The 23,364-nt window shown below is 43.2% G+C and overlaps 1 protein-coding gene across 2 annotated transcripts; it reads right to left on the minus strand.

The window, feature by feature from the left end:
* Positions 1–656: 656 nt before the first annotated feature.
* On the minus strand, positions 657–23,007 carry apln (apelin). Of its 2 annotated transcripts, none has more exons than XM_035434509.1 (3): positions 22,516–23,007; positions 9,981–10,149; positions 657–4,603 (listed from the first exon to the last, which is right to left on the minus strand). In XM_035434509.1, the coding sequence occupies exons 1-2, from the start codon at positions 22,580–22,582 to the stop codon at positions 9,986–9,988; spliced, it is 231 nt and encodes a 76-aa protein (XP_035290400.1). In that variant the 5' UTR covers positions 22,583–23,007; the 3' UTR covers positions 657–4,603; positions 9,981–9,985. The 2 variants fall into 2 exon arrangements, with proteins under 2 accessions (XP_035290400.1, XP_035290399.1); XM_035434508.1 differs by lacking the exon at positions 22,516–23,007 and adding an exon at positions 14,923–15,039.
* Positions 23,008–23,364: the final 357 nt, after the last annotated feature.

Raw genomic sequence — 23,364 nt, forward strand, 5'->3', positions numbered from 1 at the left:
CTTTCAAAGCATGAACAGTAAAGGGAAGGCTTGAGTACAGTTCATGCGGCTAATGAACCGTGCTATTGGTGGATTTTTTTTTGCTGGTTTAGAAAAAACATAAAAATAACCATTATGGTACATACCAACACATGCTGCATTAATATGCAACACATGCAGTCAGAGCATCTGTCACTAGAGAGGGAGCAGGTGATAGCAGGGGTAAGTATGAATTCCTCATTACATGATATTTTCTGACAGGTACAGTATCTCCTAGCACACACAGCTCTAACTGTAGCCCTGGTTTCGAAGGCTTCTATATTCTAGGTTGACTGGATTTCCATGCTTCACTGCTCATTACTGTAGCTTCCATGAACACACCAACAGTTTACAGCATGTCTGTATCCTAGAAACCTTTCAAATTGTTACCATCACACCACCAGACAAAAAAGGACAATTGACACAATATTTTCTTAAAATAAGATATTTTTAATATTACTTATTATCATAAAGATATATTTACACACTTTACAGAAATAGAAATTAAAAACACAAAGCTACACATGAAAAGGAAATGAAAGTACTCCAAGAGCTAAAGCTTTTCATTTATAAATTAGAAACCAAAAGTTCAAATATGTACATAGTATTTCAAACATTTCTGATACATCTTTTTTTTAAGTTTAATTTTCTTTTTTTACACTTTTGCCCAGTTCAACACCAAAACAGAGACAGAGACTGACTGTACATTTGGCCCAGTTGGCTAATATGAGCACATATCTTCAACAGTAAAGATGAGAGACTGGGAGTAATATTACAGTGGCATTGGAACATTAGCTTTGTGATGCTGTGATACTGACTGGATGGCAGGGGCCAAAATTCTTTATTCCGTTTCTCTCATTCCACACTGTGGAGTAAAGGTGTGAGACAGACTGACCGTACAAAAAGTGCCACATGTAGGCTGTTCTATTCTGGGCCTTAAATCCTATCAGAAGCTGCTAGGGCTAATGAAAGGTAATTCTAGGACTTATGTCATTCCTCTGGGAGATCCAATCTAGTTATCCGGTTGATTGTTCAGCTAGTGGTCTTAGGATAGTGGTAGGATTTCAAATGGCTGATTCCACAGCTTGTGTTATTATTAACAGAAAATAAATGAGACATGCTGCACACCTGCCTTCCTGCCTTTCCTCTGTTTCACATGTGCAGAACATGTTAAGCTTATACTGTTTGAAACAAAAAGTGCCAGCAAAGCTAATGCTATGACAACCTATGGACAGGATTGTGGCACCATTAGGTTTGTATGGTCTCTCATGAGTGAAGGGGGAGGGGGGTGTGGGTGTCTGCAGCTGAGCCACAAGAAAAAACAGTGAGCGAGGCTTTTTGCCACACTTTGCATGCTGGTGGTTCACTTGCCTTCTACCCTCTTTCCCCAGGGCTTTTCATATTTCTCACAATCCTGCCAATCCTAGCCCCAGCCAAATGCACATTACCAAGAGTGAACAAGAGCTAAAACCCCAAACATCAGTCATTAAATCATGAAACATTTTTTTTTGTGCATAGGAACAATATTACCCAGGCCTTGTGATGTAATGAGGAAGAATGTGAGAGAGAGTGAGAGAGAGAGAAAGAAAATCGGGAATCGTTTCTCTGGTGTAAAGCTTTGCTGGAAGTCCATTAAGAAGAAACCTCTGCTCTCTGCACGTAATGCATTGATTCATCATTTGGGCTTGAGCCTTGATGTGTTAGCCTCTTTATGCCCCAAGCCCCATTAATCTGCTGCCTTCGAGGAGACTGTGGGCTGTACAGTGAAATGCATGGAAGCTTTAATGTACTTGCCACATATTTTGTATTGTGCTGCAGGCCCTTGTCTAAGCCTGTGCTATCATAGCAAATAGTGCTTTCCAGACTGAATTCAAAGTAGCTTTGGACAGCCAGCAAGGCAACAAAAAACAGTCACTGTACATTGAAAAAACATTAAACAGCAAAGGAAGAATTTTCAGGTTTTCTTTCCTTTTCCAACTGCAAAAGCGCTGCTCTGCATATCCATACCAAGAGGTCCGGAGGGGAAGCTGGCCAATGGCTGGGGGAATGGGGCACTTGGAGCGGATACAAAACGTTTCCACTGAGCTGCCATTGATTTGGAAATCTTGGTGGTGTTTTCCTCGGAGAGCGTAGCGGCTACATTTTTAGTGACAGCACAAAAGGGAATGCCAATACCTTTTCTGTCACGCAACAGTTGGTTCCAGTTCTGTGGATAGGTAGCTCTGCTAATGCAAATGGGGCTGATACAGTCACGCGTCAAAAGCAGGGCATTGATTACATTGATAACTCAGCACCACAAAAGGCACACCCTAGGAAAGATGGGGACCTGACTGGTCTGTACTCCTCTCGGTGACACATCCCCTTTTCATACCACCCCCACCAGCACCCTAAAGGACACACATGAATCAAACCTCCAGCTCCCTTTTGAATGGTAGGAGTGAATGATAGTGGGAGTGAAAATTATTAGTATTCAGAGTGCCCTCAGATTTAATACATTTTTAATCAAGGTGAGCTTGGCTGGGTGCATTACCCCTGCGATTACTGACACTGTCTTAATAAGAGGTGCTGCCACAGGAGACAGAGGCAGCTAAAATGAACAGCTTTTTATTCTTGTTTCTAGAGGGAGAATCCTGTATGCCCTGCATTTTTCTTTTTTTTGAAGACCTAAGAGCCCCAGGTGTGTAATTTTGGCGGTGCTGTCCTGTAGGTCCACTTGTTTGATGAAAATCAGAGCTTTATACAAAGACAAATTTCCTGAGCAGTGTAAATATCAATTGAACTACACTTCCTCTTCAATTTGCGCTTATATATTCTATTTAATTTGAATTTGTTTTAGTTTTAGTTTTGTGAACCACCATAATTGTCAGGAGGTCATGAATGTGATTCTTTTGTTTCACAAATGAAACGATTTATCTAGCGTGGCCCAGAGGACAGAGATTATCCACTGGGTTTTTATGACCCGATTTCTGAAAGGTGGGACCACCTGTGCCTTGCAGGATGAAGCTAAGTTGCAGCTGCACCAAAGACACAGTGTTCAGTAAGGACTGCATCCGGACACAGGGCTAGCAGCGCATGCACGGACAGGGTTGCAGAGTAAGTATATATGCTGTACATGCCGCTGTATGTGTGTCAATTTCATAATGCACATATCAAACACTGCTTTTCGACGAGCCTCAAAGCACCTTTATATAAAAGAAAAAGAAAAATCCAAAATCAGCAAAATCAGAACAATTTTCAATAAAATGAAAAGGCATCAGGGCACACCAATCAAAAAGCCTCGGCCCACAATGGAGGTGAGTCAGGTGTGAAAACTCCCTTGTGCCAGCTCTCTAGAACAGGTGCACTGTGGGAAGGCTGAATAAGGTGGCTTATATATCAAAATGTCAAGTAAGTGCTGAACAGTTTTTTTTGGTCCAATTTTTTCATACATCCTCCCTTGAGCATGCAGTCAAATTTAGAACATTAACCTTTTTTTTTTTTTTTTTTACAAAAATGCCCACTTACTATATGCGTCAATGGTTTCTTTAAAACGAGAGGTGACCTGTCTCATCCGGACAGTGTTGTGTAATGGATGATTATTTGGCACTTCACTGAATGCAGGAGAAGTTTGCCTGTGCTGCAGATTACTCCTGGCCATGTTAACAGTCATATACAACAGCTGTGCAGGATCTGGGTGTGCAGAAGGTGAGGCTTTGCGATATTATGACAGGGCTTGGGATTGTGCATTAGAACCAACGGTGGGATGCAAGCGTTCCAGAATTTTTAGATAGCATCTCCCTTATGAATAAATGAACCGCTAAGCTTTAAGGAGGGTGTGTGTCTGGGTTTGCATTTCATTTGCACGAGGTGCTCAAATACCTTCATTTACGACCTGGATAAATTCCTCTCAAGTTCACTTAACCTCATTATGGTTATTCATTTGGAGTAACAATCACCATTGTAAAAACTAAATAAGATCACAGGGCAACAGCAGAATAACAGGTTCAGCTCCTTTAATTTTTTGAGGAAAGTCTGTTGTTGAGCTAAGCTGCTTAAGAGCCTTTGTGAAGTTCACCTGATCTGATCTGGATTTAGAGTTCAGCCAGACCCAAGTGTGGGGTCCATTGACAGTTACTTCACTCAACCACTAATCCCCCCCCACACTGCCATCACCCCTGCCACTCCTAAATATAAACAGTCATATGGGTATGGAATTAATGGTCATGATCACCTTATACCAGACAGAACACCACACCTCAAGGAAGCATCTGACGCTTTAAGACTAACACTAGTTGGAACCGACACCCCCACAGGCCAGAAGGCATGCAAAGTGTGCAATGCCAGGGAGAGGAAAGAGGGGAAAAACAGAGAGAGAATCTTACAGCGTAGGTAACCTGCCCTCCCCCCCACCCCCCACCAATCCTTTGCAGAGCCGAGGGCAAAAAAGCTTGTCCAGTTTCTTGGGCAGACAAATAAGCTGCTAAAAGAACCAGGAGGCACGGAGTTCTTCAAGCTGGCCTGACCTAGGCCCCTGTTGCACGGCCTCCAGTGTAGAGGAACAGGAGCACAGAAGTCAGAACCTGGGGGTGGTTGTTCTTGGCCATGCCTGTGGGAAGCAAAGACATGGGACATCACTGGTAAGGTCATTGCTGGTCCTGACAGCACAATATACTGCACAAGGTTACTGTGCACTAAACCTGATGGAAAAAAGTGTTCCGGCCATTTTTCCACTGGCTTGAAAATACAGTAACACGACCTAATATGACTTCCCCACAGTATTACCTTTAAAAATCTAAGCCTGCTACAAACTAGATTTAGAAAGGAAACACTAGAGCCGTGTTACGTGTATTGAATGAAGGCTGCCAGATTTAGAAAGGTAATCAATGCCCTCTGCCACAGCTGGTGATTAATTGTGCTTCAATGAAATATGCATGTGAGTTTATTATACAATAACTCACCTGTGTACCTTGATCTACCTTGACATAAATTGGCAGCAATAGAAGGCTGATGGTGCATATCTATATGGCATAAAACATGTTTCATGCTATTAAAGGATTTTGTATCTGAATCATACTGTGGTCCTATGATTTTTTTTGTACAAGTGTTAATGTTTTGGTTAGATCAGTGGAGGCTAGCAGAGACAGGTGAACAGTTTCTTCTACCTGCTACTCCCTCTAGTAAGGTTAATAGGCCGGCTGGTGCCTCTCTTATCCTCCCTCCTCCCAAAAGTCTTTGGGATCCTGCAGAAAATGTCTCTACAACCCTTTTCCTGATTAACACTAATCCTCTCTGCTGTCTTATCTATGGCAAAAGTATCCATCTGCTGGAGGCGATAGTTCTCCCATAATCCCGCAGCACCTCGCTGAGCCTGGGAGTTTATGGAGGGTGAAATTGAGTAAATAAGCAGAGCCAGTCTCCCACCCAGACACATGCTTGGAGCCCACTGCTGGTTCCCTCTGTGTGAGAGAGCAGCTGGTCTGTCTTTGCCCTTCCCAAGGCCAGTCTCCACATGTGCCATCTTACTTTTATGACTGCAGAGTGACTGGACCACTAGTTTTGAAGTAAACCGTGCCCATGCTTTAAAGTTCTGCTCTGACACATCACAGCCAGACACATGTAAAATAGCAGACAGTAACTTTCATGAGACAGGGTAGTGTTTTGTTGCAAGATTACTACAATTTTGTTGTGGAAACAAGCATGCAAACATAGCATTTGCATCTGACTTTTATGAAAAACTAATTTCCTCAAGCGAATAGATTATTTGGTGATCTTGGCATCTTCTCATCATTACATACAGGGCGCACAGCAAAAAGGGCTGAGCTCATGTCCCTGCCTGCTCATCCAAACTGGTTCACAGCTGGAGAAGAGGCCATTTGGATCACATCTTGGTTCCAAGCCCAGGGGGGATTTGGTCAGTGAGCAAGAGTACATGGTCACTTGGTCAGGGCTCTAACAAAGCACCGGTTTTCTTCAAAGACTCACTAACGGGTTCAATACTGATGGACCAATGTGGATGAGCATAAAAGGCTCTCTCCCCTCACTTAGCTGTTAAAAGTTTGGATTGTTCAGTTTGAGGGTGGTGGGAGAATGGCCTGGCCCAACTGTTTCTGGAAAAAGCGTTACCCACCAGTGAAGGGTAATGGACTGTGAAGCTAAAACATGGGGAAGATTATCCTGGGTAGGGATGAATCTTACTGCAAGCATCACACCCAGAAAAGAGAACATTTCAAGTAAGGAATTTTGGGAATTTCTTCAAATAAAGGTTTGAGAAATCACTGCAGATCAATAGCAGAGGGAGGGGAGGGCAAAGGTGTGATCTCCCCGGTCCTTACCCTCAGAAGGGCCCCCACTATTAGCTCCATAAGGATTTATTGTTTCAAATGGCTATTACTTTTTAATGGGGATGCACTAAAGACCAAAGAAAAATAAATTATACACAAATTTCCCTTGTTTTATTTATTTGATTTAGCGAAACCCTGGAAGGCTCTTGTTGCTAATTTTATAAAGCTCTGCAGCAGAGCTGTGTTCATTACTTTACTCTTTGCAGGTCAACTTTCTTGGAAAATACAACCGTTGCTGCTTGTACTAACTCTAATACATGCCTGTGTTCAGAGCATAGTTTGTTCATCTGTTTGGATTGTACTTTTTTCTGTTGATGATGATGGAATGAACATGGCATGCATCAAACAATGCCATGTACTGGGCTACATCAACTGAGCAGAGACAACAACACAGTGAGTGGAACGTCTTGTTTATTTACTTCAAATTAGATTAAGAGGAAAGAATAGATAAAAAGATCAACTCGTTCCTCATCGCATTTCGGCATGTGTGCGTGACTGCCTGTGTGTCTTCATTGCTTGTGCTGTGTCTGCTTTGTAGTTGTAACACTAGATCACCATGTCTGTTTTATATTTGAATACAGACCTATAGTGTTGCAGGCCACCGTGTCTACTTCATCTTTGAATAGATCTATAGTGTTCTAGACTGCCATGTTTATGTTGTCTTTGAATTGGTAGAACCTATGGTGCTACAGATATAACTGTATTTTTGAAAAGTGGCAGTGTTATAGACCACTTTGTGTCCTTCTTTGAATGTAGGTCTTGTGTACTGAGCTTAAAGAGGACTGCTGATGGTGGTGCTGAATCATTCACCAATCCATGCAATCCAGAGCCATGTCTGCTGTCCTTGATGCTGAGAAATTGTATTGTGGCTGGCAACCTGTTTTTACTTTTTTGTGTCACTGAGCACATGCTTTCTGGCAAAAATCCACTGTGTATTATCAGGACATGCACTAGGCCTGCTTGCCTCAGTATGTGATGATAACCTAACATAAACATAAATCAGTTATCGGCTATTTTACAGTCATAAATTTTAAAATATTTTGGTCAGTAGAACCAATAGAAAGCACTGCTCTCACCCACCAAGCCCCCTGTGATGATATATTCTAGCCCTGCCCTGCTTCAGATCGTTTGTACGTTACAGTACTTCAGACATAAAGTGGTCTGACCGCTACGTGTCAGAGCCCTTCCATACCGAGGGCTTTTCACCAGGCTAGGAAAAATAGTCACATTCCTTTCTATCCATTGTGCCTTTCAGACCACCCTGGCTGAGACCACTTGATTTTCACTCCGCTTAACAATTACTTGTTTAGTATGATTTCTATGATAGACATCCATTTGGCTATAATATATCTACCAGTTAGCCTGCCCTGAAGTTGCAATGGCTGTACAATTTTGATACAGGTTCATAATTACACTTTTAGAGATAATTTCTTAATTATTGGTGCTGAACTTTGACCGAAGTAAAATGAGAAAAAGAGACGTAAAAGAGAATCATATAAAAGAAAATCTGTGTTTTTAAAAAATCACTTTAGGTTCTTACAGATGCCTCAGATAAACCAACCTGAATGCTAACTGTGGGGATTTGCAATTTTACGAGCTGCCATTGCCCAGTAGCCATTGAGGCTCAATTTGCAGGCAGGAGAAGTATATTGGTCCTTGTTACTGTGTCTGAGGGATCTGGAACAAAAAGCCTGAAAGCGATGAACTATGAAATGAACCAGGCATGAAAGCTGCAAGAGGAGGAATCTCTCAAAAATGTCTTGGTCTTGTATTGCTGAAGTGGTATTGTGAGTCACTGAGCCGTCTCTTTTTATACAGCCACACAACATCCTGTGGACTCTATCATTGTCCGGCCAGCATTCCAGCTCTCAAAACGAGCATTGACCGCTAAACGTGCTGAGAAGAGATGCTAAGGATTTAATGGACAAGCAATGAATTGTACTTGGGAGGTGTCACTTTTCCTTCAAATCCTGAAGGTCTGGCTCAGGCCAAATTCTGTCCACTCCCTTGAGGTTCAGTTTTGCTTTTGTAGCCAGAGGGGTTTATAAAATCCATTAAAAATAAACACAAAAAAGCAACTGAAAGAATAATAAGTAACAGACTGTGAAAGTGAGGAAGAAATAAAAGTCCCACCTCCTTTCTTTCATAAACCTGGAAAGCGATTAACTGTTTCATTAGGGAACAACAAAAGAGGTTTTCTTCTTGTGGGAGAATTTATAGTAGAGCTCCCTTGCGGGAAGGTCATGCCCTCCACAGAGATCTCCTGTCTCATCACAAGCATGAGATAAAAATGTGAATGAATGAGCAGTGGGACAAATGGAACCCGCTCCGGTTCACTCCAACCCAAGCTGTTTTTCCCTTTTCAAAGTCCAGTTAACAAAGGGGTGCACTCAAGTGAGGTGAGGAGTGAACTACAGCCTGAAATACCATAGGGTTTTGATACAGGGTCAAGATGTTACGTTTATGATTCCTAATTGTAATGCCATTGTTTAAGTCTGTCATCATAGAAGACTGCTTTTCAATTTTGAAAAAAAGAGCAACCACAGACATGAGCCACTTCATAGAAATTCTGGGATATGACAGGTCCCTTCTTAGAGAGTTGCAGTGTGAAATAACTTCCTCTGAGCTGTATTAAATTACTTGGTGGCTTTTTTGGAGCCTGTGACATTAAGGCTGAGCAAACAGAATGGAAATATGTTTTTCTACAGCTTTCCTCTGATTAAAGATATCACGAAGAAAATCGTAGCTCAGATGAAAAGTCAAACATCCTCTTGTAAGAGTGAGAGTGATTCTGTGAGAGAGAAAGTTTCTCTGTGAAACTGGGCTCTCCAGGATATTGTTTTTGGTAAATGGCTGTGATTGAATTTGCTTGAATAGAATAGGACTTTTCACCCTCAAAAGTTGACATAGGTACTCTAAGTGCAGTTTCTAAGCCTTAAAGCCTGCCACCCACAGCAATGTATTGGGTTACACGATCTGTAAATAAAACCTAAGGAGTTATTGGGGATATTGAAAGGAGAGGCTGAAGTCCAATAACCTCATAAAGATGTGGTTTTCTCCTTGCCAACAATAACGCATCTGTGTTGTGGGCAGGGATGTGGGTTTGTGAACATTTAAAGTTACCCGTTCTTCATATTACCCTGTTTTCGAATATCTCAGTCTCAGCATACAATTGTGCTGGGAGAACAGTCAGATTTACAAGCTTCTCAATGACTCCCAGACAAACCGTCCAAGTACTTCTAAAAGTTGAATGCAGACATTTCTCTAGATGGGGTCATGCTGTATCCACGTTTATGGAGATAATCTGTTTTCCATAGAGCTGTAGAATGGCTCCTTGAACAAATGAAAATGTTTACGATCTAAGCATTTGGATAGTTTCTTTTTCCATGGTTTTAACCCCTGAATAACCAGATTAGTAAGTAATGTCAGATGCTGATGAAAGTGTCCTACATATTATGGAGTAGTTTAACCGGCTAAATCAATGGGAAACAATTACTTCATAATTTACGGATGTGATTAAAAAAAAAAAAATGCCTAGGGGGGACTGATGTGCACAACTACATCAGATGAAAGTGTACTGTGATGAGAACCGAATTTAAAAGTTGTTGTTGTTGCCCACAGGAGACGGCGCACATCACTGACCTGCTCTAGAATGGCATGGGCCCCTTGTGAGAGAGGCGAGGCCGAGGACGTCTCCTCTTCCAGCCGGCCGGTCTGTGGCTCTGGGCGCTCCTGACTGGGCTTGGCTGTGCCACCTTCCTCACAACCCCCTCCTCTAATGGTCTGCCAGGCTCTGTGGAGGTCATGGGCCCTGTGGGAGGAACACATCTGTCAACATTAATCAGAACTACACATACCTATCAATGTACACCTACTGTACCTAGCAATCTATCTATCTATCTATCTATCTATCTATCTATCTATCTATCTATCTATGCTCATTCACATGTGTATAACTGTCCATATTGAGACATATTGTGCAAACATAAGACATAAGTTATCACAAATTATGAGTCATCACAATATTAGCACTCTACTTTGTTATTGTTCCACACCTACTAATAATCTGTTCAAAGGCTTAAAATAGCAGCCTTCAATACACGTAAAGCTTAATCATTATCCAAAGGAGCGGGCATGTGTGGGCCCACCCAGCCTTTTAGATCATTAGTCAATGTGCAGAGGACGGGGTGCCACCAAAGTGAAGCAGATGGGTAATTTGCCCATTTTTTTTTTCAGAACTGCAGTATTCTGTACCCATGACATCTCACGTTGTAAGTCATAATGCAATTAAATGCAGATATTTGTCCGTGGACCAGTGTCAAACCAACCCCCCACCCCCAACGCTGCACATACTGAGAGGGGGAGGAGAGCACGCTCACGTCCATGAGCCTACAGATGTTTTCAGTCATCTTGCAATAAGAGCGTCTCAATCCCTTAAGACCCACGCAGACAAACTGCCTGGTCCATTGCCACTGTCCTTGCAAACTCAGCAGTGCAGGGCAGCAGTGTAGCGCAATGCTTAGAGTAGTGGATTGTAAGTCTGAGGTTGCAATTTCAATTCTCAGGTGTTCCCGTTGTAACCTTGAGCAAGGTACTTAACCCAGATTACTTCAATGAAATTTCCAACTCTATGAATGGTTTGTATGTAAAGACTGTAAGCTGTGTAAGTTGATCTAGATAAGAGACTGCAAAATGCCTAAGTGTAATGTAACACTTTTTGTTGACTTCAAGTCTCCACCTGTTGCTTGGTTTCTTTTTCATTTATGATATCTCCAGATATTCCCTGAAAGCTTTCGATTCACACAAACTGCGATACCAACGGAGTGGAAAAATCCCAAAGCTCAAGCTGGGAAAAATTATTGAGGTGAGCTCTATAAATATTCACAATTTCAATTTGCTGAACCAGAGGCAGAGCTTGGCTGGTGTTCATTCATCTAAATCATCATTCATCAGCCTCATCTTTTTCCCAGAGGAACAGAAGGGACTCGGGCTGCTGAATCAAGCACGTTCTTTTGTATTTTATGGCTTCCAAGCTATACTTTAGTTCAGAATCTGCACAGGTAATTTCCTAAGGTGGATGCTGCAGTTTCCCCATCTTCCATAAAGCCTGAAATGTCTGCCCTGTTTGTGTCCCAACTGTTTTTCCTCTTCTCACAAATTTAACAATATCTCTGTTTTGTCCTTAGCTGCCATCCTACACCCTAAAATATATCTACAATCCTAAAGAGGGCATCTTTTACAGTGAGTCAAATACCCTTTCCCAAAAATAAACACACAATCCCACAGGCTTCTCTGTCAGAAGCCTCAATGACATCACACAAACTGTGTGAAGACATTTCTAGCTCCCACTATATATGGACCAGAACAGTTCCATTAAGAAACTCACAAAAACATGTGGAAACTTTGTTAGTTTTGTAACTTTTCCAAGATAAATATCTTGGAGTCCATACAGACCATCAACCAAGGGACTTAATTAGCACTGATCGAAATAAATACACATTTCTTTATAAATAGATCAGAAGAAAACACACAACAATTAATCATTATTTCTGATACCAATATATTCATGCCAAATATTCAGGGTTTTTCCATTCCAACGTGGACAAACTTTAGCAATGCTGTATGTTTCATCATAGATGTGGGCACAATTCAGACCCATTCCAAAACTGTCAGAGACTGGTGTCAAAAAAGTCAAGACTTTCAGAATCATAACATAGATTTCTCTGACATTTCTTCCTCATAAAATGTCACTATGAGTAAAAGTTCAGTTTAAAGTAAAATATTAAATAAATGTAGCAGGGAAGGCAAGTGGAAGCATTTAACCCCAACCCACTTCTATAAAAAGTATTTATTTTTCTCCTCCACACATGAAGAGCACACTTGTACAGTTTCAAAGAGCTGAGATTTGCATACAGTAGATGACAAGGAATACACATTTAAAGGCCAAAATTCTATATTTTCTAAGGGCTGTTCCCAAATGGCAGACAGCCCAAATTAATTCTTTGCTTAATATTCTGTTGGGAAAATGATGTACATTTGCAATGAACGGTGAACTAATTCATTCATCCAGGAGAACATATTTCAGCATCTTGAAAAATAAAAGCCGCCTTCCTAATCTTCTCACTAATCCTTGCATTACACTCTTCTTATGATGCCAGATACTAGTCGAATTAAAGAAGTCTATACATTCTGCTCATTTTTAAAAAGATCTGTGAGGATTAACTTGTAACTCATGTGCTATTGATTTTTTTTCTCACTAAGGAGAGCTGGACAGTCTGAATAAAGCACAAATGTAAAAGTTGCAGACAGGTCGGCAGAAGAAAAGTGAACAAATGAGAAAGTGCCACGTGGGGATCAAACCATCACCTGCGGTGTTTGGGAGGGGAGGGGGGAGGGGGGAGGGGTGGTTGGGGGGGTTTGCTTCACTTGGCTGCCCTATGGACTATGCATCACTTCGCCAACTGCTCTTGAGTTTAGTAACCGGCCTCAGATTTCACTCTTCATCAGTGATGCAGTTCCTGCAGGTGGAAAACCTAGGCAACCCTTTGCACACCCACAATGGCCACCACAAATTCTGAAAATCCATTCGACCCAAAAAAAGACATCTAGGTCTTACAGAACTGTAATACCGCTGGAGAGCTCAGATTGCAGCAAGCCACACCTGCAATTACGAACAAACGGGCTGTCTGGAAGGCTCTGTATCATGAGCTCATATCTCTGCCTTCTGTCTGTCAAAGCTTCCTCTATAATGAGACAATTTAGATGTCTTTGGCTGCTCTGAGCTGTCAGCGCGAAAGGGAGGAATGGCAGATTCATTGTGGTGAAAAATCTCAGCCTGTCTGGCCACAGGAAGTGAGATGAAAGCTGCAAAAAATAAATAAAAAATTGTTATTCTGTCAAAGCAATAAGCCTGGCTGTTACATGTGGAGTTTTCTCACCTGGATGGAAGTGGGTCGTACTGGGGGTGTTTTATTGCTAGGAAGAGAAATGAATCAAAATCTTCTGACAGTTCCAATACAGGAGCCCTGGACTCCAAAAAGTAGCCTACAAAAACAAGTTGCCAGGAGCTTTCAGGAACTTTAAAGGACTGAAGTGCCCTCCTTGACCTTTCCCCCCCTGTGTTTTTGTAGATTGGCGATAAGCGAGAGAAGGAGGTCTATTGGAAAAGGCGTTTCTCAGGCTTATCGCACAGATCTGACCTTGGAGCAGAAGCAAAGTGCAGGTTTGGCCCTAGTCGGTAATTCTCTGATTAAAGTTTAATAAAGGGGGAATTTCAGGAATGCCTCCATTTTTCTGCTACCATTTTGCTCCCTGATAAAAAGGGGAAGACAAACATTGGAAAGGAACCTCTCCTGGGACTAACGATGAACAGGCCGTTGTATAGTATCCCATTCATTTCTCAGGTGCCATCTATCAGGCTTCCTTATTCATCCATTTCACTGGTTCTCCTGGGGTTGGCTGGCACGCAAAGAGCTCCTGTAAATTCTACCGTGGCCTGTCAGTAAAGTACAGGGATGTTTCCATCACACCACAGCTGTCCATCAGATGACGAAGACTGAGAGGTGGAGCTCTGGTGGATTTGAAGCACATGCTGTGTATCGAACACTCCTGAGCAGGCCTTAGGGGAACAGCACAGTGCCACGAACCAAGGAAGTTACAGACATACGGATGTAGGAATGTGTGGTGGAACATAGGTAATAGGACTGAAAGCTACAGATTAAGGATTGAGGATGGGAGGTGGGAGATTGACAAGTGATAGTCTAAAAGATTTCACCTATGACCCTGGCTCAAAGCACCAGCAGCCAGAAATGGTGGAAGGTTGGGCTTGGGTCTAGCAACCCCAACCTGTAAAAACCTACATGCTACAGAAACAACAAACATTTAGATCTAGGGATAAACCAGGTACGTGTGAGTACACACTTTACGAAGCTATTTAAACTAGCTTCGCAAAAGCACAGCCCTTAATGTCTTTGTTGCATTTGTCCTCCCCACTGCCTTCACTGCATCCTTCCAGTTTAGTCTCTCCTCCTTCATCCTGTCCACACTCCTTCCATCTTGTGCTATTTATACCTCTCTTTCTGTGTATTTGTCCCCCTGCATGTAAGCAGTTAATTTGGCTATGTCGACCTCTACCTGGGACTGCAGGCTCCAGTAGCTATGGCGAGCAGCCAGGAGCTATAGGGGGTCTGTGGGCAGTCAGCCTGCATGCGCCCACAGCCTGATGCCATGTGGGCCTTTCCTCTCCACTGCCATTCATGCCTGTCTCAGTGATGCACCCTGAGTCAAAGGTGACAGGAAGTAATGAGCTCTACCTAATGAAGAGGCACACCTAATTACCCTCACTCCAGGTTTTACAGTAGCATGGACAATATCACTGAAGAACCCCTAGAGTACAGCCCATCTCCTCATCTGAGATGAGAGACAATTTCAGTGGCAAAGGTCAGCCAGTGTGGGGCTGTGCACTGCACACTTCCCTGTTAATGTGTTACACTATATACAGGCTCATTTCTGTGCTTCACTAACTGGTGCATGTGATACATCACTGGAACACAATGGGGAGGGGTTCTAGGGCCTGAGGACTTGCCTGTTGATTGGTAAGAAACTGGAGGCTCCAAGGTAAAGGGCTGTAGGGTCCCCTCCCTCAGCTCTTCCTTATGATCTCCATCCTCTGCAGCATGCATGGGAAAGCAACATACATGAGTGCGTGGGTGTACGTGTGTGTGTGTGTGTGCATGTGTGTACAGTACGTGTGTGTGCATGAACTTGTAATACTATCTTTGTGGGAACCAAATGTCCTCACGATGATAGAAAGATGAGGAAAATGTATCTTTGTGGGGACCTTTTGCTGGTCCCCACAAGGTCAAGAGGCTGTTTTTGGGTTAGGACTTAGGGTTAGGGTTAGGGTTACAATTAGGTTAAGGTTAGGCATGTAGTGGTTAGGGTTAGGGTTAGGGTTAGAGGTTATGGAATGAATGTAGTCAATGGGAAGTCCTCACAAGGATAGCAGTACATGACTGTGTGTGTGTGTGTGTTAGTGTTAAAGCATGATTTCCATCTTGCTGGATTTGGGACTGTGAACATGCACTTATGACTTGCAGTTCTTGTACTTATTTCTTGTCTGCAACTATGGACTCAGCCCTGCAGCAGAGCACACGGAGGCACTCCCAGCTTTGTGCATATATACAACACTCTCAGCCACTAAGGATCTATCATATTTAAGTTGAAAAAATACATGGTAATGATCTGAATTTCTGCACCTGCCGCTCTCTCTCTCTCTCTCTATCGGGAGCCTACCAGCCAGTGACTGTAGGTCCTCCCAGGAACTGGTACCAATCCCTAGCAGATTTCAGGTCACGTTTCCATGCCTGCCACAGTGAATGACGCTCAGTCAGGAGTTAATTGACTGAATTGACATGGGTCAGGCTTCCCAATTTACAGATTTCAGCACACAAGCCTGGAATCCATGCTTAGCTCCTCAGGTGTCATTAAAGAGTCATTGGGCCCACCTGCCCTGCCTCAGGTTGCCCTGATTGCAGTGCCAGGGGTGAAGGGCGGGCGTTTGATGGTGAGGTTTTGTGGCTGATATTTTGTATCGTACCGTGGTGATGATATAGAGACTAGTTTCAGACTTAACCCTTCACCCACCACCTATCATAACCACCCTTTTAGCTCCCTCAATTCACTTTATGAGTTGTACTGCCTGCTGGCTGCTGCAGATTGACCTCCTGGACTGGACTTATGTTTAAAGGCTCAACAAGTATGTGTGCACCCAGAATAATGAATGCATTCGCCAATGAGGTGACAGATTGCTTAGTGGGATCTAAATGCTGGGTTTGAGCAAGGCACCTAATTAAGCACACAAGATTGTTTGCTGTGTGCTTACTTATCGTCCCTCAGTACCGCAGAGGGGTGAATCTGTGGTTAGAGGTTACTGTGGGCTGGCCCTTTAATGCAGAGAAACCCAAGAGCCGGTCATGCAAAGCATCTTAAGTGAGGTTTCTCCTGAATTGGTTTCTCAAGCAAGCAGCAGGCTGTCTAAAAGAGGATTTAATCCTGAGGACAGCAGCCTTAGAGTGTGGCCCAAGATTCACCAGTCAGCATTTAGTAGGCTAAAGCTGCTTGCACATGATCAGCGTCAAAACGGATGGAGGGAGTGTTGATGCCCGACTTGGCAGCAATGTTAAGTCTGGCATGGCGCGCAGCCCCAAGTTAATGTCAAGTTTTGAACTTTGACCTTATTTGAAGCTGATATTTCATAGCTTGTCCAATCACATCACAGTTTTGAATGAAGCCGGCAGATGTAAATACGGAAGAACATTTTGGGATAAACCCAAGATTTTCAGTCTCACAAATCTATCTTACAATTTAGCCTTACACTGTGGACAACCTACTACTATCACAGTTTTCAAGGTGCTTAGCAAAGTAAGGCGGTGACTACACATGAGAACAATCAAGTGTCGCCAGCTGTTGAAACGTCATCTATCCAGGAAAGCCGCTGGTTCAAAAACTATATGGGAACACCCAACATGTGAAGAGTACACATGTGGGCTATAATAATCCCACTTATAAGATGACAGTGGGAAAAGGTAACTTGTGCTATTTCAAGTCACATGTTTTATTTTCACATGTGAAAATTGTATTTCACACCTGAAAAAGCCTGTCACATTAAATTTTCATTCACTTGTAAAAAAGGCCAATTGCATGTGAACATTTTCTGTTCATGTAACATTTTTTTTTCACATTGGGAAAAATTATAATATTTCATTTCACATGCTAAATTCACATGTGAATCTGTAATTTTCACACAGTCTTTTCATAAAGGAATGTAGGCTACAATGCAGACTGTGAAAGCAGGCTATAATTGATTGGTGTGCTGGCAAAAACTATAGAAACAAAATGACTGTTGAAAATGACCCACATTTTAAGGGCAGCAATGTCACATAGCCTTTTGTGGCTGAAAAACTTTACCAGTCAAATAGCTATTGGTGTATTAAGATTTGCAGCAAAAATATGTTTACTGTAAATTATTTAGCATTTGACTAAAATGTTTTGCAGACTGGTTCTACAGTAAGGGTTTATTCAATATATGGTAATATTGCTTTGAAAACTACTTATAGTGTATATATTTACAAATTCTGGATATATTCATTTTGGCACTTTTCTTAACAGCAGTCTGCAGTACAGGGCCTGAAATGAGAAATGTGATTTGAAATGTGATTATAAATTCAGCCTGTTGTTATACTCGGAGAAAAGCACCGTGGGACATGGTGGTGAGCTGCAAACAGTAGAAAAAGATAGATATTTTATAATAACTTAGTAAAAAAGTTGTGAAGCTTTCAGTATTTTCCTACAACTGAAGTAGAGAGGAGTCTGACACATCATTACTTTCTCCCTGGAACCCTGCTGTTTGGAGCGAGAGAAACACACATTTCTTTCTCGGTGTAATTGCTGTCGATGGTGACAGATAGTAAAGAGTTCACATGTGCGTGCGGGATGCTAACTTGCCTGCAGCCGCAGCATCGCTTCTGAGATTGATGCGGCGGCACAAGCAGGGAAAAACAGAACATAAACACCTGCAAGGAAGCAACTGCAAAAATAAAAAATAATCTATTTTGCGGGCTCATTATCACATTTTCCTGTGTTGTATTGAAGGACTGTCGTCTGGCCAGATGGGTACACATCTTTTATAATTTAGCATTTTATTATAAATGCTTTAAAAGTTTTTTTTAAATGCTTATAAAAGGTTATACCAACATGAGAAAGATGAGAAAAGTAGAGCTAGTTGGAAATCTTTTGGCTGTGCGGGGTTCAGTAGGACCCCACTAGTTGGCAACACTGAAGTCACCTGAACAGAATCATATTATTGAACTTGAAGACCTAGATGAAGAACCTCATGTTCTTATGACAGGGGTTCAGAAACCAACACCTGTGAATGAATCTCATCTATCAAGGTTGTGTCATCAATGCCACTTGCACTCATTTTCTTAAAGATTCAACAACATGCTCTTGAGATAGTGGATGCATTTTGACATTAGTAAACATGTGTTTGCTACCAGTGGCCTGTTGAGAATCATCAACGCTGGAATATGTTGCTGCTTTACGTTTTACAAATGGACCGTGGAAAAATAATTAAAGCACACTCATTTTGTGACCTAAAATATTTATTCAGCAGTTAGCCCTGCAGTTAATAAAAGTGTCCACTCTCATCGTATCAGATTGGCAACAGCTCTAAACGTAACTTTGTATGTTCAAGACAGGAGCAATAAATCATTTTAATACTGGGCCCAGGTGGAAATGGTAGGTCATTTGAAATATCTGGGTTTAATTAAGCTGTCGAAGATGAAAATGGAGTTTTCTGGGTCTAGTCTGGGGATATGTTTTGATGTTGAATGGAGTGATTGCTAACGCAGTGGCAGGGACAACTCCCTGGCCGAGTCTCTTGCAGCTACAGCCTCAATGCAGAAGTGCGAGCCTTAAGAAGATTTAATGCCGTCACATTGTTTGAAGCCTTTTCTTTTTTACTATCCCCATGTGCCTTTTTTACTTTACTCCTTCATCCACCTGCAAATTGGGGAAGGCAAACAGGACCACCAGCTGTGCAGTTTTAAAGGCTTTTGAATATTTCAAAGTGTGTGTGCTCCTTCCCTGCCTACAGCCTGCAGAACCCGTGTAACTCGGACCTCCTGCTGTCTCTCCTTGTCTCTTTTTTCTCTCTCTCTTTGACCCTGTCTATCAGGCCTCCTGCTGACTCTCTCCCTCTGTCTTTCTCTCCCTTGTGCTTGAGAGTTAATCCAACACCCTCCTCTCAACCCAATACTCTCCTTTCATTTTACCCCAACTGTACTGCCAGTGAGTTATATATATTTGAGGAATTACTTTTAGCCTCCTCCACAAGTAGTCACCTCATCTTAAGCATTTACAAAGATGAAACTTTCTCTAATATAAGGATAATTTTACATCCCTATCAAAAATGGAGTAATGATTAAGGAGGCCTCCTTTTATGTTCTTCTACTTCCATTCATTTCAGAATGAATTAATGAACCTCTTTTACTTTAGCAGAACAATAAAGCACATTATTGCACTTCTCAAAGTGGCCGGCCCTCAAGTTTAACTTCATCAAAAGCTGTGTGTCTTATACCAGACAGTGACCTGCTGAAACCAGGAGGAACTGACTTGCCTCTTTAGCGTGGCCTTTACGTAGAATGCTCTTATATGCCTCCGATTTTTAAACTTTAAATATTTTGAATTTTAAATTTAATTTTATTTCATTTCATTTTGTTTTATTTAGCTCTCTGTATAATGTTTTTAGTATCTCTGTGTTATTTGTACTGTTTTCTATTTTCTCCACTGTAACACTTTTTAATTACTTCTTTCTTATTTTTATGTACAGCACATTGAGCTGCATCACTTGTATGAAATGTGCTCTATAAATAAAATTTGATTGATTGATTGATTGTCGCTAGCTGTACCTGTCCAAAGGTAAAATAGTACAGGATGGGTTGGCTGCTTTCGCGAAACTGACATTCGTTTGATTTTCTTAGGTAATAGCCACCGCTGACAGGGAGTGCCATGCAGATGTTTCCACCCTGCACTGACAATACATCTCCCCCTGCAATTTTCAACTAGTACCCAATAAAAGGAGCCAATCAATTTGCTGTGAGTGCTGGGCAGATGGACTCCAGCTCTCCTGTAAATTGAGGCTTGATGAGGTTCTCTAAAGCAGACCTCTTTGCCCTCCAGCTTGCCAGAGCGGTCACTGACAAGCCTCCTTGTTGCTAAGCTGTAATTGCAGTTTGGTTGCAATTTGCTGCCTGCTCCGCATATAGAGCAAATCCAGGTTATTCGCAAAATAGATCTGAACCTCTGACCTTGCGAGAGATTCAGTGAGAGAGAGAAAGAGAGAGACACAGAGAGAAGGGGGCAACTTGGCTACTGCCTGCCAAAAATGCACCGCACCTCAAAAGACCTGCTGACCGATCCCATATAATTCTGCAATAACCTTCTGACAGCTCGCCCTCTATCATCGTTACTCGCCTGCCATTACATACTGTGGCACATCTGGAAAAGTTTGGACCCATTTTTGTTTCTCTTTACGACCCGTATAATCGCAGCCATGGGCCCAGACACCTTTACATTAGCAGAGTGAGCTGAATGAGTGGGAATTATGATTTAATGCTTCCTGCTTGCGGTTAGTGTAGGTCTCTCCGTGTTGTTTCTCAAAACATTCCCTCTTTCTTTGAAAAGAAACATTGTGCGCCCGCGGCTGGCTTAATGAGCGGCGTATTTATTTTCCTGGCCTCTCTCTGGGCGTCGGTGACCCAGAACGCGTGGCTGTTCGGCCGAGGCGGCTGTGCTGGTGCGAAACCCCCGTTCGACAATACATCAAAGTTTTGTGGCGAATAATAGTGATGCTGACAGCTTGCACGGAATTGTCCTTTCGCTCACAGCAGCACTGAACAGTCGAAGACTAGAACCTGAGCACCATGATCCTCAAACTCAAGTCAACCAGGAAGGTAAAACTTAATATCTGAAAACCATTTTGTGTGTGTGTGTGCAGTTACATATTACATATGCAGTTTATTACCTATGTAGTTGTGAAAGAGTGAAAGGCAAAGTTATGGTTATCCTGAATGATTCAGCTACATTTTTGACACACTAGGTTTCACATCCATAAAGGAAGGATATAGTTTGACATTTATTTTTCTAATATTCCGACCTGCTTGAGTTTGCTTAGTTAATAAGCTACATCTTCCTATGCGTGAAAATTGACATTTATCTGCATTTCAGCCTTTCCTTTCCCTCGTTTCTTTAAATGGCAGTCTCTTGCCTTAGGACATATTGAATGAGGTTGCCGTGGTTGCCTGTTGCGCTATTAGTTTGGTTCCGTTTCCCCGCCCTCCCCTCGCCCGTGAGACCCAGCGCTCAGAAGCGCGCGCGGAGGCCAGACGCACATGACCGAAATAGCCTGCGATTTCCCGGCAAACCCCCGGCGAGCCGGGAAGCCGCTCGGTCTCCAGACGAGCGCTTTCACGCCCACTGCCGGCACACCACTCCCCCACGCGCCCCCTCCAACGTGTCCCCGCCGCAGCTCGAGCGGACGGCGAGGAGCATCGCAGCCTCTCGCCGGCGAACTTGGCACCGCCGGGACGGGGAGAGAGCGACAACCCGAGACCCGGAGCCGCTCGCCCTCTGCCACTCATCTCCGGGGCGACCGCAGCGCTCGGTGCGACTCAGCCGTGCTGCCTCATAACAGGCTCATGCACACGTGCAGCCTCGTAACCCCATGACGCTTCGAGAAAAATGAAACCTTATTAATGCACTGTGCCTCTATAAGCTGAGGGGGTGTGGTGGGAGCCCAACATCATGCTGTGGTACCTGAAACGCGAGGGGGTAACGCCTCCCTACGAGAGCTGCAGCGGCCGATAGCGGAGGGGTCTCGGTCTGAGAAGCAATCTAGGAATTCACAACCCTCCTCCCTCTTTCCCCTTTAAATTATCACTTGCCCTGCAAATGCAGGCTCTCTCTCATTCAAGCCACTGCTTTCCTTTCACATGTTAAAATGCATCCCTTGAGGGTATGCTCAGCATATTTTTTAAAAGTGCTACTCCATGCCATTTCATAACACACAGGAGCGTGCGTCTCTGCAGGGACGCTGAATTTGGATTCATTTTGACAAAGCATTGCACTTGCATTATCAGCTTCTCTTATCGCAGACATCTTTGCATAAAACAATGCCAACTGAAGCATTGTCCTAAAGAACAGCCAGCACGCCTGCTGTAATAATATCAGCACAGATGCCTCAAGACACACATACAAATACACACTTGTACAGATTCAGTCGAGCGTCATACAGTACATTCAGTCACCACACTGCTCTGCTGAGCAGAGGACACAAATCAAAATAACGCAAAGCACTGAGCTCTCCATTTCAAACTAAGCCACTGGTGCAGCGTGTCTGCATGTCAAAGCAAGTTATAAAACTAAGCAAATAACTGGCTGTTAAAGTTCAGTACCGGAGGAAAAAAAAGACAGAAGCAATAAGAAGAAAAGCACTGCAGTGCAGTGCTGGAGCAGGTGCCTAACCACGCTGTGTAACTGGTCCACTGAACCCTGCCTTAAGGGAGAGAAAACGCACCGTGGGGAGGCTGGACGTGGCAGCCCGTTCTCCCTGACTTACCGGCACTGCCCGAGCACAGCAGAGACGCCAGGAGCACGATCACCAGCGTCAGGATCTTCACATTCATCTCTGCACTCCACTCCGACTCCCTGTCAGGCACTGGCTGTTATAGTGGTGTGTGTGTGTGTGTGTATGTGTGTCTGTGCGTGCGTGTGTGAGTTTGTAAGGGAGAGAGTGTGCGAGAGAGAGGGAGCGCTTGTCTCCCAGTGAGTCTGTGTGTGTATACGTGCGTGTGTGCGCGTGTACGCACACGTTGTGTGTGGGTGTGTGAATCCGTCTGTATGTGCGGTTTTTTATGTATCAGTGTGCGAGCGTGACAGCGCCACTCGGAGACTGTAGGAAGGTCTTTATCTGAGCTCCGCCGGGGAGCTGTGTTTTAATTTCCTCTGAGAAAAGCAGCACGTGCCAAGTTGAGCGAAGCTGTGAATGTGCAGAGAGTCAGCTAGCGACAGCCTCTCGTGTGCGTGCTGTTTGCCTTGGATAAGAAGCCCAGCCAGCAGTCATGTGGCTTATGTATCTTTGACTCTCTGGGTCAGAAAAAAGGGAGCCTCCCCTTACAACCTCCCCGCCCCCTTCCTATACACACGCCCACCGACCCTCCCACTGAGGACAGCGGCAGAGATGGGGGGGGGGCTGATGTGAATTGTGTTCAGGTTCATTCAGACATGTTGACTAGTACAAAAATAAACAAACAAACAAAAAACACTGTCAGTGGTCTGAAAGAAGTCTACCAGTAATTAAGGTTGTTTTTTTATGAGAAGCAAAAAACAGTAAGAAAAAAACAGGTTGTTTTTCCTCCTTTTTGTCCTTATGTCTTCCTGTTTCTGTCCCTGCCCTCTGACCCTTCCC

The sequence above is a fragment of the Anguilla anguilla genome, chromosome 9 (genome assembly GCF_013347855.1).
Source record: "Anguilla anguilla isolate fAngAng1 chromosome 9, fAngAng1.pri, whole genome shotgun sequence".
In the NCBI taxonomy this organism is placed as follows: domain Eukaryota; kingdom Metazoa; phylum Chordata; class Actinopteri; order Anguilliformes; family Anguillidae; genus Anguilla; species Anguilla anguilla.

Coding starts and splice junctions, on each gene's coding strand:
- apln (XM_035434508.1), bottom strand. CDS start 15,019: ATGCATGCTGCAGAGGATGGAGATCATAAGGAAGAGCTGAGGGAGGGG. Junction 10,150..14,922: donor AGTTTCTTACCAATCAACAG/GCAAGTCCTCAG, acceptor TTCCTCCCACAG/GGCCCATGACCTCCACAGAG.